The sequence below is a fragment of the Polyodon spathula genome, chromosome 2 (assembly GCF_017654505.1).
Source record: "Polyodon spathula isolate WHYD16114869_AA chromosome 2, ASM1765450v1, whole genome shotgun sequence".
Lineage (NCBI taxonomy): Eukaryota > Metazoa > Chordata > Actinopteri > Acipenseriformes > Polyodontidae > Polyodon > Polyodon spathula.
Window position 1 is genome coordinate 50,686,725 of NC_054535.1, and position 16,187 is coordinate 50,702,911.

At 37.4% G+C, this 16,187-nt stretch overlaps 1 protein-coding gene across 2 annotated transcripts in view; it reads right to left on the reverse strand.

Moving 5' to 3' along the window:
- Positions 1-16,187, reverse strand: part of LOC121297907 (cyclin-G-associated kinase-like) — a 72,147-nt gene that overhangs the window by 45,131 nt on the left and 10,829 nt on the right. For both annotated transcript variants that reach the window (XM_041224549.1, XM_041224540.1), the window contains exons 2-6: positions 13,933-13,994; positions 9,838-9,897; positions 9,216-9,330; positions 8,124-8,266; positions 6,805-6,930 (exon numbers count right to left, since the gene is read on the reverse strand). In XM_041224549.1, the coding sequence (XP_041080483.1) occupies positions 6,805-6,930; positions 8,124-8,266; positions 9,216-9,330; positions 9,838-9,897; positions 13,933-13,994 (506 nt within the window). The remainder of the gene's footprint in view (positions 1-6,804; positions 6,931-8,123; positions 8,267-9,215; positions 9,331-9,837; positions 9,898-13,932; positions 13,995-16,187) is intronic.

A 16,187-nucleotide genomic window follows, 5' to 3' on the forward strand; every position in this document is an offset into this window, starting at 1 on the left:
AAGTAAGAATGCTTTCAAAAATAGACATGTTAATAGTTTATATTTATCAATTAACAAAATACAAACTGAGTGAACAGAAGAAAAATCTAAATCAAATCTATATTTGGTGTGACCACCCCTTGCCTTCAAAACAGCATCAATTCTTCTGGGTACACTTGCACAAAGTCAGGAATTTTGTAGGCATATAGTCAGGTGTATGATTAAACAATTATACCAAACAGGTGTTAATCATTAACTGAAACAGAAACAGCTGTGTAGGAGGAATAAAACTGGGTGAGGAACAGTAAACTGTAGACAGTTTACTGTCAAAAGTCTACATCATGGCAAGACTAAGCACAGCAACAAGACACAAGGTAGTTATACTGCATCAGCAAGGTCTCTCCCAGGCAGAAATTTCAAGGCAGACAGGGGTTTCCAGATGTGCTGTCCAAGCTCTTTTGAAGACGCAGAAAGAAACGGGCAACGTTGAGGACCGTAGACGCAGTGGTCGGCCAAGGAAACTTACTGCAGCAGATGAAAAACACATCATGCTTACTTCCCATCACAGTCGGAAGATGTCCAGCAATGCCATCAGCTCAGAATTGTGGTAACAAGGCCAAGCGACTCAACTATGCACGAAAACACAGGAACTGGGGGCAGAAAAATGGCAGCAGGTGCTCTGGACTGATGAGTCAAAATTTGAAATATCTGGCTGTAGCAGAAGGCAGTTTGTTCACCGAAGGGCTGGACAGCGGTACACGAATGAGTGTCTGCAGGCAACAATGAAGCATGGTGGAGGTTCCTTGCAAGTTTGGGGTTGCATTTCTGCAAATGGAGTTGGGGATTTGGTCAGAATTAATGGTCTCCTCAATGCTGAGAAGTACAGGCAGATACTTATCCATCATGCAATACCATCAGGGAGGCATCTGATTGGCCCTAAATTTATTCTGCAGCATGAGAATGACCCCAAACATACAGTGAAAGTCATCAAGAACTATCTCCAGCATAAAGAAGAACAAGGATTCCTGGATGTGATCGTATAGCCCCAACAGAGCCCTGATCATCCAGTCTGTCTGGGATTACATGAAGAGAGAGAGGCAACTGAGGCTGCCTAAATCCACAGAAGAACTGTGGTTAGGTCTCCAAGATGTTTGGGCCAACCTACCTGCAGAGTTCCTTCAAAAACTGTGTGCAAGTGTACCTAGAAGAATTGATGCTGTTTTCAAGGCAAAGGGTGGTCACACCAAATATTGATTTGATGTAGATTTTTCTTCTGTTCACTCACTTTGTATTTTGTTAATTGATAACTATAAACTATTAACATGTCTATTTTTGAAAGCATTCTTACTTTATAGCATTTTTTCACACCTGCCTAAAGCTTTTGCACAGTACTCTGTGTGTGTGTGTGTGTGTATATATATATATATAATTTATTTCAACTTCCATGTGAAAAAAATATTCTAGAGATTTGCAGAAATTTAATTAAAAATAAAAACTGAAATAGCTTGGTTGATGTGTCCACCTCCCTTGTAATAGCAATCCTAAATTATCTCAGGTGTAACCAATCACCTTCAAAATCACACACCAAGTTAAGTGGCCTCCACCTGTGTTAAATTGTAGTGATTCACATGATTTCAGGATACAGTCAGCAGTTCCTGTAGGTTCTCTCTGCTGGGTAGTGCATTTCAAAGCAAAGACTCAACCACGAGCATAAATGCACTTTCAAAAGAACTCTGTGACAAAGTTGTTGAAAGGCACAGATTAGGGGATGATTATTAAAAATTGGAAGGTGTATGGCACCACCAAGACCCTGCCTAGATCAGGCCATCCCTCCAAATTGGATGACCGAGCAAGAAGGAGACTGATTAGAGAGGCTACCAAGAGGCCAATGGAAACTTTGCAAGAGCTACTGGCATTTATGGCCATGACTGGTCAAAGTGTGCATGTGACAACAATATCCCAAGCACTCCACAAATCTGGCCTGTATGGTAAGGTGGCAAGAAGAAAGCCATTACTCAAGAAAGCACACCTTGAATCCTGTTTTAAGTATGCAAAAAAAGAGTCAGGAGATTCTGTAGCCATGTGGCAAAAAGTTTTGTGGTCTGACAAAACTGAAATGTAACTTTCTGGCCTAGATGCAAAGCGATATGTTTGGCGCAAATCCAACACAGCGCATCACCCAAAGAACACCAGCATCATGTTATGGGGATGTTTCTCATCGGCAGGGACTGGGGCACTTGTCAGGATAGAAGGGAAAATGAATGGAGCAAAGTACAGAGAAGTCCTTGAGGAAAACCTGCTGCCCTCTGCAAGAAAGCTAAAACTGGGATGGAAGTTCACCTTTCAGTATGACAATGACCCAAAGCACATAGTCAAAGCTACACTGGAGTGGCTAAGGAACAAAAAGGTAAATGTCCTAGAGTTGCCCAGTCAGAGACCTGACCTAAATCCAATCGAAAATTTGTGGCAAGAGTTGAAGATTGCTGTGCATCAACGCTCCCCAAGGAACTTGACAGAGCTTGAACAGTTTTTTAAAGAATGGTCAAATATTGCCAATTCTAGGTGTGCAAAGTTGGTAGAGACCTATCCCAACAGACTCACAGCTGTAATTGCTGCCAAAGGAGCTTCCACCAAGTACTAACTCAGGGGGGTGGAGACTTATCCAATTTTGATCTTTCAGTTTTGTATTTTTAATATATAATTTTTTTCTCAATAAAAACTTTTTTCCCCCCCTTAAAAGTGTGGAGTATTGTGTGGGAAGAAAAATCCTCATTTAAATGCATGAAACTCTGAGGCACTGACAACAAAATATGAAAAAAGTTCAAGGGGTGTAGACTTTCTATAGGCATTGTGTGTGTGTGTGTGTGTGTGTGTGTGTGTACACACACACACACACACACACACACACACACACACACACACACACACACACACACACACACACACACACACCCCTCTGGAAAAAATTAAGAGACCACTGCAAAATTATCAGTTTCTCTGGTTTTATTATTTATAGGTATGTGTTTGGGTAAAATGAACATTTTTGTTTTATTCTATAAACTACTGACAACATTTCTCCCAAATTCCAAATAAAAATATTGTCATTTGGAGCATTTATTTGCAGCGCAGAAGGAAGCAAGTTTTCTTCCAGGACAACCTTGTACTTGGCTTGATTCAGGCGCCCTTCACAAAGACATATCTGCCCAATTCCAGCCTTGCTGAAGCACCCCCAGATGAGTCCAATTTTCAGCTTTGCCCAACACTTGGTCGTCTAATGGTTAGACGGAGACCTGGAGAGGCCTACAAGCCACAGTGTCTCGCACCCACTGTGAAATGTGGTGGAGGATCGGTGGTGATCTGGGGGTGCTTCAGCAAGGCTGGAATCGGGCAGCTTTGGCATGAATCAAGCCAAGTATATGGTTGTCCTGGAAGAAAACTTGCTTCCTTCTGCTCTGACAATGCTCCCCAACTCTGAGCAGGACAATGCTCCATGCCACACAGCCAGGCCAATCAAGGTGTGGATGGAGGACCACCAAATCAAGACCCTGTCATGGCCAGCCCAATCTCCAGACCTGAACCCCATTGAAAACCTCTGGAATGTGATCAAGAGAAAGATGGATGGTCACAAGCCATCAAACAAAGCCGAGCTGCTTGAATTTTTGCACCAGGAGTGGCATAAAGTCACCCAACATCAATGTGAAAGACTGGTGGAGAGCATGCCAAGATGCATGAAAGCTATGCTTGAAGATCAGGGTTATTCCAGCAAATATTGATTTCTGAACATTAGTATTGTGTTGTTTAAAAATGAATCTGAACTTATTTTCTTCGCATTATTTGAGGTCTGACAACACTGCATCTTTTTTGTTATTTTGACCAGTTGTCATTTTCTGCAAATACATGCTCTAAATGACAATATTTGTATTTGGAATTTGGGAGAAATGTTGTCAGTAGTTTATAGAATAAAACAAAAATGTTCATTTTACCCAAACACATACCTATAAATAGTAAAACCAGAGAAACTGATAATTTTGCAGTGGTCTCTTAATTTTTTCCAGAGCTGTATGTATATATGTGTGTGTGAGAGAACTGTGGTATTACCCCATTTTTTTGTAAGCCTTCGTTTTATAACTATGTACTGTAGGCTATAGTGTAATGTATTTTTGTTTTTATACCAGGGCTCATTCCTAGCTCATAGTATTTTGACAGCGCCTACACAACACTACATAATTATTTTCTGTTTTATATTTGTAATTAATTTAGAACAATTTGTAGATTTTATTTTTCATTTTGTCATTATGGACTTTTTTTGTGTTGATCAGTGGCAAAAACTCCTAATTAAATCCATTTTGATTCCATATTGTAACACAATAAAATGTGGAAAAGTCCAAGGGGGGGTGAATACTTTTGAGAGCCACTGTAAATGCAATTTTGGAGTAATGATCAGCTTGACCTATAGTGGATCTGCATGCTGTGGTATGTAAATCAATGGATGATGATGATGATGATAAAGATGATGCCTTAGGCAGGGATTTCCGCATTTCGTGTTTCACAGATAGTGAAGGTTAGGTGGTACAGTATTAACAAGATGCAATGTGTGATGCTGCAGGTGTCACTGAGTTTTTCATAAACTCAGGTCTAGTTTATAAAGATTGCATTCCAAAGTACTGTAATCTGTTTGGAATAAACATTTTGGTAACACTCCTGTAGTATATTAAACTTGCTTTAGGAGAATGTTGTTTTTTTTTTTTTTTCACCTGACGCGTAATTACCCCTCGTATTCGATTGTTGTACACAAGCTTTTACTTAATTGCGGCGATATTAAAATATTCTCATCAGGGGAGAGGAACGGAGCGAAATGTATGTGGGCAGTACAATCATCGATACTTATTCGAAGGTCTTAACTGAAGGTCAGTTCCTCCCCTATCCAATGATATGTGTTTCAATTCTGTACAGCAAAGTCATCAAAACAGTGCTTTTTTATCATGTTTACATGATCACGGCCCTAGAAGCCCACTTCAGTATGATCATGTTAGCACTCTACCGGTCCTTCTAGGGTTAATGGAAATGTTAGAAGTGGAATTCACCTATAAAAAGTACCTGAGATATAATGTACACAGAGTACATAATGTACCTAAGTCATGGAACCAGGACCCAAACAAGCAACTTACTATCAAAACACATCCTTTAATACTAGGGGTGTGCCGATTCATCGATTCACATGGTGAACCGTGATATTTTTCTTGATGTTACGATTATCAATACACTGTTTTTGGTTTTGATCTTCTGACAAACATGAGTATGATTTAATTTGTGTCTACAGTGATAATTAGAAAATATTATTTATTAGCATGTACTCTAGCAGCCTCACCTACCAATCACTGTGTTCAGAGTCAAGTCAGCAGCTGAGTGAAACAGAAGTTGAGCGGAGGCGGATTATTAATGTGGATAATCTCATCAGGGCGATGGTGAAATTCGACCTGCTCTGACCGGTTTATAATCCAGTGTGGACTCGCCTCATGTTCTTAATAAGTTACGCTGTGTATAAAATGTGTAAGGCTCGAATGGGCTAAAATGGTTGCAAATGTGAAAAATAAATATTTTTTAGGGGTAGGGCGCATTGGCGCCTGTAACACAAAAAATCTGCCTCTCCCTTTAAAAGCATGTGTCAATCTTTATGAATGTGCTACAAAAGGTCTGTAAGGGGAAAACACACATTTATAAAATATATTATTATTATTATTATTATTATTATTATTATTATTATTATTATTATTTATTATTTTATTAATTTCATTGAATACAAATGTTTATAAGCACAGATAGAGGTGCTGTATTAACACCAGGATAATACAGCAGCCCCAGTTTCATGCAGCAGTTGTGACGGTGGCCAAACGTGTTTGAGTGTTATGTAAACATTTAGTATTAAATACAGTAAATAGCAGAACCAACTCACTGCAATTTAAAATTGTTTTTACTGAAATAAATGGTAACATGTACTCATAAGAGCTATCTGTGTTACGTGCTATCAGATCAGGATTTCTCTGACACTGAGCATGGGAGCTGCAGCACTGAAGCATGCTGTTCCTGTGTTAAAACTGTACACAATTAGAGGGGCAGTCACGAATTCCAGACACAACACTTGAAAAATATAAAAAATATAAACATGCTGAGTTCATTGCAGTCATCCGCTGCATAGATTAACCACTCAGCAGAATGTGGCAACAAACAAGTGAGTACAGACATTAAGTTACTGTATTGGTATCGCTAGTGTTATATTTAGCAAGTTGTTGTATTTTAAGCAGTTGAACATACCACCAACCAACTTGCTCCTGAAGTGGCACCCAACAATTGGATTTGGCTGAGGAGCCATAGGATCAACTGTGTCCGGAGCCCTGATTTGTAAATTTGTTTTAAAGTATACATATTGTTACAGGGTTCAAATTTTTGTCTCTGCAATCATATAGTATTTTGCACTTGCCATGGGCCACTGTGAGGAGGCTGATACAAAATGAAAACGTTTTTGTTTGTTTGTTTACTAATTTACAATTTACAAAGCCTGGTGAAATAACAGAAGTTACTATTGAATTCCTAATAAGTACTAAGCATTTATTACATACAATCAAACCACTCTCTCTAGCAGAACCCATCCTGTTGTTCTATTTGTTCCAACATTGTATAATAAACCATAAATACTGAAACCTACACTATGGGCATTATGTATGTGTGTGTGTGTGTGTGTGTATATATATATATATATATATATATATATATATATATATATATATATATATATATATATATATATAGTAGAGAGAGCATACATACCTCATCTTCCACCATTGATCTCTTCTGTACAGACCAACTGTAATCTGGATAGTGCGCTATGGTTGTTGAGCTGCCGAAATCACACAGTTTGATTGTGCCCTGGTGACTGATCAGCAGATTCTCGATCTGTACCGTAGAAGAAAAAAAATCTATTTATGCACAGTATATAAGCATTATTGCTTTACTGTTCATGACAACAGCACATTGACAATATGCAATCACAAATGGATGACTGTATTAAAACACCCCAATAAAATGCTTAGAGCCAGAACAGAATACATTTAGAACGGTGTATACAGGGCTGTATCATAGAAGTTGATATCCACTACGAGTGAACTTGCTGGTTACTCTGACTGTGGGTGAAAATTATCTTGTATCTTACATAACACAACATACTACATATTAATATACTAAAAATACGGTTGTAAAGCAAATTAAAAAAAAAAAGTAGACACTGCAAATGAACTGCACTTGAACCCTACATGTCCCATTCTGATCATGGCCGTTTTTAGCATCAGGGTATTGAGCAAACAGGACACACTGACTACTTGCATCCACAGTTTGCTGATTGGTTACAAAGCGGTTGCGGGAATGTTGAAAAACTGTAGCAAAATTTTTCTTTCTTGTATGGTGGTGCATACTTCTATGTTAGTGGATAGAATAGTGCACGTTTTTGCACTGCTACATGGAAAAGGCATTGATGCGTGAGTACTATGGCAACTAGAAATGCATCATAGGATCAGTAGTCGTAAAACAGCATAAAAATACAGAAGAGGGGCCCAAATCTGGGTAGAAGTGAATACACTTCCCAATATCCCTTCAGCTTAGCTGTTTAAACTAATAAGATTTGTTTTATTCAATTTCCTCATCTCTGGTGAGGCTCTAAAATAATTTGCACTGACAGGAAATTAATTAGTGTTAAGTAATTTTCAATAAATTACCAATTTTGGTTGTGACACATTTCAGATGGCTGATTATATATAATAAAGTTAGTACAAAAATCAGGCTCTACTGCAGATGCTGCAACAATAAATATTTGGGTAATGTGGTGGGGGTGGGGGATAATAAGAAAATAAACATCACTAAAGTTATTCTCTGTTCTTTAGAATTCAATGAAACAGCAGTAAAAATTACGGGGTTTTCTAGAATTTTATTAAAAAAATTTTTAGTGGGGAGGGTTTGGTGGAGGGGTCAAAGTGCTGCTCTATTTTTTTTTTTTCAATATTTCATCTAGATAGCACCATCACTAAAACCGGTTAAGGAAATGTACAATAATAAATATATGTCATCACAGATCAGAAAAACACATGTTGCCCTACCTTGAGGTCTCTGTGAATAATAGGTGGTTTCTGTTTATGCATGTGCTGTACCGCTCGACAGCTCTGGTAAAAGACCTTTAACACTGTATCGCATGACATAGGGCCTTTCAACTCCACTTTCTTGATAAAGTCGACTAACTGACCTGCAAGGACAAATCAAATACGTGTGAAATTAGGTTAAACAGTTAATAATATCCACAATATGTTAGTGCCAACGGCATGCTCAAATGAAAACAGGGCTACAAATGGAAATATATTTTAGAATAAAAAGGAATCTCTATGACAACAAGCTTGTTCTGAAACCCAATTTAGGCATCTCCCTTTACAAATCATTTGACCCTGCATCCTTTATATATCATGCAAGTGATACAATTTCATGGACTAGTGAGTGAGTGTGCCTGTGAAACTAATCTATTCTTTTCAAACCTTTATCAAATCTCCTTGTCTTTAACTGCAACAGGAGTGACATTTACAAACTTAAATGCGCAACTTTAATAGCGTTATAAGTTCAGCAAAAGTTCAAATATTTAATTTAGTCTTCCAAAAGGAAGTGTATTAATAATTTCAAAATATTGCCGTGCAAATAAAATGTCTTTGAATCGGCTAAAGAAAAAATTGGAAACACCTGCCATAACACTGTCATTGGTAAACGAATTGCACTAATAAATATCCCCCCACAGCTGTATATGAAATAAGGTCTTTCCATTCGCACAGTAGAAAATGTAGAGCACCACGACCTAAATCCACAACAGACAAAGTTTGCAGAACCACAAAATATAATGCACAACCTGTGTATATACAGTAGAGAACTTTATATAACATACAACCTACATACCAAAACAAATTCTCCTAAAATGTGTAAGAGTGCATGTTATATCTGAAAATGTATATTCCATATATAACCAGATTCTATCAGTGGTCTTTTAGCAGCCCTTAGATTTTCATTAAAGAGCTGTGCTGTCAACTGCAGCCCCAGTAAGTCTCTCAACTGCAGCCCCAGTAAGTCTCACCATCCCTTGCAGGAATAGCAAGCAGGGAGGCAGAAAAAAAGTAAGGAGTCCTACAAACAGGTTCATACATCTTTAAACCTACCTTTACAGAGTTCAGTGAGAATGAGGAATTCTGCTTGTCTCGTGTCAGATTCTTCTTTACCTATTGATGCCGCTGAGCAGAACTGAACAATATTAGGGTGGCCTGAGAGCTTTTTCTGCAGTTTAATGGTTAAGGTAAAATGATACCAATACCAAGTGAGGCTATTAGGATGGGGACAGTTCACCTGCTAGTTTAACTGAGTTTAATTCTCAGTCATTACGAATAACCTAAGGTGAGATTCCACCTGTAAACCTATTCTTCTATGAGTCACAAACAGCACCAGTTTAACTACTATATGATTCACTAATACTACATACATCAGTAGCGACGTCATACATGTCCCTGCCAGGGATCGACATTGAAATGTTTAGGTGTCAGTATAATGGAAAACTGATCTAACCAGTTGTCAGCACTCAGTATTGTGGAAAACATAACACTGTTGCCTACATTTTCAGTAGTCCAATGAACTTGGGTGACTAATAGTGAGATAGAAAACCCTCAACAAGAGTTTTAAATGCCCATAAAAACCTTGATAAATGTCCACTCCTACATAGTTATTCCAGAACAAGATCACTGAGGCCCAGTAGCCCCAAGAGAGACTCCCAATTCCAGTAAAGGATACCATAAAGCAGACCTCTTGAATAATCGCCCTGCTCTTCTCCTCATCATTTGAAAGCAGCCGCTGCAATTGCAAAACAAAGGAGGGAGTTACAGCTAATCTCAAATTTGTAAACAGCAACTAATAAAGGGTGAAGCAATTTCAACAAACAATTTCCAGTGAAGCACAAATATTACCACTTGTTATATGTGTTTAATTAATTCTGAACAAGGTTAAACTGTAAAAAACAAGCAAAACAAAAAATACAACAAATCCATGCATTGTGTATAATGTTTTACACTGAAAAAAAATAAATGCAAACACAACAGAATTATTTTTTTTAGATTAAATTGTTTTATTGATTTTTCCTCATTTTTGCAACAAAACAGGTTATGACCAAGGCACATGGCAATATACTGAACTACTGCTATACATAACCAGTTGAAAAGGAAAACAGAAAATTACAATTAAACAAACAGAACAGATACATATGCACACAAACTAAATATAATAAGTAAACAAATGAATACCATTATAATAATAATAAAATTAAAATAAATAAAAGTAGTGCCAGTGTCTTAACCCAGTCTGCGGTTCCAGATGTTGAATATTGCTGTGACGCAAGTACAAGTGTTTTTCTAAGTGGATTAGGTTGCCACTCTGTATGGGTCGGTACACCAAGGATGCCCAAGAAGGCCCAAATATCTGTACAATCTTTGCTCAAATATCTCCATTTTGTTAACCAGCCTGTATGAAAGTGGCTCATAGGCTGCAATACTACCCTGATGTAACTGCCATTCATGTAGAGAGGGGGCTTCTGTGGATTTCCACCAGAAGTTTTCTCCCAATTAATAACGCAGTTTGGATCCAGTCTGCTTTATAGGGAGGAAGGTATGGAGGGGTCATCCAGAATGTAAAAACTGGGGCAGTGAGCAATGTCCATCCTAACCACATCCTGCAGGACTTTGTGAACCTCCAACTTGAATTTTTGAATTGGTGGGCAAGCCCGTATAATATGAACTAGTGTCCTCCTCCCCTGCTTGACACCTGCTTGAATCCTTTAGGACTAGTCCATGTAGCCTGGAGGCAGTCCAGTAAAATCTATTCCAAATCTTAAACTGGACAAGTCCAGACTGCAACTCTCTTGATATTGGTCTAATGTTCTAAAAAGCATAAAACCATTCTTATCCAGTGACAGAAAAATTTAAATCTCTCTCCCATACAGATTGTAATGCTGAGACTGATGTATCGGTCCTTCCTTTGTAGGAGCAGAGAACAGTAAGCAGCAGCTTCATGTCCTTTGTCAAAGCTCCAGGATTTTGTAAGGGAACTCTGCACACTGTGGTGGGTTAGTACTTGAACCAAAGACTTTACCCAGCAGGTGTCGGAGTTGCAGAGACCTCCAGAAGTGGGACTGTGGTAAACCAAATTGTTGTTTCAATTTTTGTAATTATTTTATTTTCAAATACAGTAGTCTCCAGCTAAGACTGCTTTAGCCACCATACACAATATGAATCAATGAATAAATAAACATGTATTACTTGTCATGACGAACGTGCATCAACATACGAAATGAACTGAATAAGTAATAGAAAAGTAATAGGCAAGTGTATGTTAATAAACTATAATAATAAAGTAACAGACAAACTAACAGAGGGGTCTACAGTGCAACTAATTTCACATATGTGACAAATGCGCTTGTGCGAACATACATTTTAATTTAGGCACATGTATGCAAATAGAAATTCCTAAAGGTTGACTATAAAAAATGAACGTGATTTTTTAAAATATAAAATATAAAAATGCCCCACCAATTCCAAAGATTTATCAGTGCGATGGTGACTTGTTTCCAGACAGTTTGAAAACTTGTCAAACCAAGATGAGGAAAATAACAAACTGCTTTAGTGCGATATGTTGGCAATGAAGGTATATCAAAAGATTAAAGATGCAGGACAACTGAAGGAAGCAAGACCGGGAGCTTCAAAACAGCACGCAATGTGCAGAGATGCATACATCCAGAAACGTCAGCCAGCTTAGAGCCCTGTAACGTTAATAAATTGTCAAACTAAATTAACAGAGCACCCTTACACATGTTAAAATTGCAGCAGCAACATGCAAGACATGCACATTATTTGTTGACGTGTCTGATTCAGGCTTTCTCCATGAGCTCGAACAATTTCCAGCTTTTTGTAGCAAGAGAAACAGTGACGCATTTCGCCGTTTGTTAACATGCCATTTTGTAGCAATGAGGTGCACTCATGGAAATCACAATACAAAATGAGGCAATGATAAGATGGTGGTTCTGGAAAGATTTAATAAACCAACCAGTGTCCCTCAAGACACTCTCACGACAACAAGTTGCTTTTGAAAAGACTGAATAAACCATTTTAATTTAAGTTTGATGATAAGTTATCAGGTTACAAAACAGCACTATATCTGTTGTGAAGAAATCACTATCTGTGCCAATCAGGTGTTCTTTTAAGGAAAGTTCCTGTTCCTTTAGGTCAGAGCATTTACAATGGGAAAAATCAGTTTCACAACAAGGGTGTTCCCTTTAGGTGAAGTGTTCTCTTAGGAGGTGTTCCTATACGCGGAGACTACTGTATCCTTAAAATAAGAATGCCCTTGCGATACCAGTCTTTCCATAAAAAGGGGGAATTACCAATTCACAATTTAGAATCCATCCAGATCCCTGCTGAATCAATTAGATAAGGGTTGTAACCAAAAATTCTTCCCACCGTCCTTTAAATGTTGAGAGTATGATACGACTGGATGGGTTCGGCCCAATGGAAATCATTTACTAGTAATGAGAAAAAAAAAAAAAAGGGAGGGGGGGTTGTGGAGTTAGCCAGAGGCAAACCTCTCTATACTAAACCAAGGGGGTCCCTCTCACAGGGAGTGGATCACTGTGCTATATGTCTTAAGACAAATGCATAGTGATAGAATATTAATTTAGGAATTCCCAACATTCCTCCCATCCACAGGTCTTTGGAATTTTCTCTAATGAAGTCCAGAGTTTCCCATTCCATAGAAACTGGTTACACAGTTTATCAAATCAAAAAAAAGGTATTTGTTTGGGATCTTAACAGGGAGAAGGTGCAGTAAATAGTTTAATTTAGGTACACTGTTCGTTTTAATAATATTAGCTTTTCCCCCTGTGGACAAAAAAAAAAAAAAGAAAACCATCTAGTAGAATCAGCTGAAATTTCATCTAACAAGGGTTCAATATTGCATGAAACTAACTGATATAATTTGAGTGGAATTGTAAAGCCCTGGTATTTTATACCACTCCCTGGACATTGAAATGAGCCTGCGCCTCCTTGCCCATTTGAGTTTGTATCCTGAGAATTGAGAATGTGTTCACCACTTTAAGTAGGGCAGGAATAGAATTTTCAGGGTCGGACCCAACACATCAGGCTATCACTGGCAAAAAACATAAGCTTATGTGTTGAAGCTCCCACCTGAACACCTGAGAAAGAGGGGTTTATGCAAACAGCAGGTGCAAGTGGTTCCAATGCTTGAGCAAATAGTAATGGCGAAAGAAGGTATCCCCACATGACAGGATTCTTAAATATTGTCTCAGATCTATAAGCCTACAGGTGGTGTTAATCACTAGGCAAAGTCAAATGCTGTTAAACAGCTCAGGCCTGTGCATATTGGACCATATTTGAAGAACCTTAAGTGTGTTATTGCACTTAAAAATGGCACCACTAGAAAAGAGAACTAAATGTCAAGTGAAGTGTCAAGTGCTGGTATGGGGACATATCTGCACAAGTTGGACCAACCAATGAGATTGCTCCCTGTACTCTTGCCATTATATTGAATATAAAACTGTTGATAACATTTTTGAAAATACATAATTCACAATAGACTTTTTCACAGTCATATCCAAACACGAGTCTACTAAATGATGGCCTTGCTTGTAAGAGTTCAAACATATTTCAAGGGAAATTTTTTTGACGAAACACAAATAAGTGATGCAACATTCAAGCATAACTCAGTAAAGTAATGAGTTTTTAAAAAAATAGATAAATCTGCTTCATCTTGAACTGTTAAAAGTAGTGAAAAGGAAAACATTTTTCATATTTACCTTAATCATCAATAAAATAAATATTTTACCTTAAGAGCGTAGTCTTTACTACTTCCAATATCCTGGGCTTCATACACAAAGGCAAACCCACCTGTAGAAGAGAGGGAAGAGTTTCATTGTACAGTAATAACATATTCAGTAAAAAGGTAAATGTTTATAGATTCATGTATATATTACTGAACAAAAGGTAAGGTAACTTTTTGAAAAAACTGTTGCCTTCAAAAATATTATTTTCAATGTTTTTCTTGAACTAACTACTCAACAAGTCTAACAATGCATGCTAGATAACATCTGTAGTTTTGTTTTTAAAAGGCTAAAATTAACCAGTTGTAAAAAGTATGATTTTGTTAATGGTTAATGTTGCTTAAATGTTCAACTATCCAGCGATAGCGTTAAAATCTTCAGTGCAGTCAGCATAAGCAGGCCACATCTTGAAAGCAACCATTTCTAGCATGCTGCAGACAAAACATTTCATGAAACAGAAACCTCAAACCTCAAACAGCTATATGGAAGGAGTATGAGATGGTTATTGTACGAGAGTCAGTTGTTACTACTGTTTCTGTAGTATGGCTACACTTACACATACAGATATTTGAATACAGGGCTGTCAGGGCTCTCAAAAACTTTTTCCCATTGAGGGTCCAGGACTGAATGTCCCAGGGAAAATGTTAGGGGTCCCAATAAAGTACAAAGTCTTAATGTTATGGTACACAAATCTCTCTTTTTTTTTTTTTTTCCTTCATTTATGAAAGTTTTGACAATTTAACAAAAAAGAAAGAAAACACTAAAAGAATGAAGAACAAAAAAAAAAAGCTAAAGAATCCACAAAAACACAATTCCATAAAGACCAAAGCAGAACCAACCATTCTCCTCAAACTAGGCATCCCCCACTGCTCTTCCCATTAAAAAGGAGACCGCTCCAGAAGTTCAGAACATAATCAGGTTTTTTAATTCATAAATCAAAATTCAGGTTTTGGTCTTGTTTATATTTTTCTATGAACCAAACTAACTTCCTTATTCAACATGATCTCCATGCCAGAACACTAACCCTAGGGAAGTGGCAAGTCCAGCTTTCATTACATTTCTTAAAATTGCCTCAACATAATTAATGTGTCAAACTTAACTTGAGGGGAGCTCATTTTTTAAACATTTAAAATGACTGGCTAAAGGAAGATGGAAATGACAGTTATTTGAAAAACAATTCTGCCAAGAACTGACAAGCAACCAGTGACCCTTAAAACTTAGCAGCATTACTACAGTACAGCTAAACATACAGCAAAAAAAATCCATTAAACTTCTGAGCTTCTGTCAATCACAATTGTTTATGCTTCAGCTGTCAGCAAGAAAGCCTGAAATGTATTTCTGCAAAACAAGCAACAGGAGGTCACGTGAAAGAGGTACTCGGTATAGGTTTAGTCTGCTCTGATCCAAGTATTCCCAGGTCACTGTTTTCCAGTTCTCTGCAGCACAAACTCACACAACGTAGCTCCATTACAAAACTGATTAATATAAATTATAATAATCTGCCGTGGCGCTACCCATGTCAGACGGACACACACTCGTCCTGAGGACGCAGACAATGGCAAATGTGAGTCCCGACAAACCCTACATGGGTAACCACGTCACCAAGAGAATGGTGGTTATAAAAAAATCATTCAGGCATTTGTGCTGCTATTGTGGAAGAACTTTCAGAACTGGATTACAGAAAATCGTGTTGTGTAATTTATAAAATTATTTCTGAGTCAACTTTGAGGTCAAGCGTGTACAGTACTTATTGGGATGTTTAAAAAAAAACTTGAAATTTGCTGTTCAGAAGCATTTCAAGACAAACTTACAAATATTTTTTTTTCTTTTGATTTTAGTGTTGCTAACCTAGTTTGCTATTATTATTATATACATCTTTACATTTTTTTTTTAATCTAAAACGCTATATTAAAAAAAATATTTTTGGTTGCTAGATTTGAATATAAACGATATCATTTATTTATTGGACATGCGCAATCCATCAATTTGTGAAACTAATAAAAACATGAAGATTGTCAAATATGGTTATAATGATAGAAATGACATGTTTAATATTTTATTATTACTTTAAAATAAAATACAGACAGCAAATCTCATGGCAATGTGTTTATGTATGAATTAATTTATGTATTTAGTTTTCAGCAAGTGTAGTGCAGAGAAAGAATGTTGTCCTCCCTCAAAAAAAACAACAACATCAGGGTATGAAACCAGGATCATCGTGCTGCAGCAGCAGTATTCCAGTACACAATCATGGAACAAG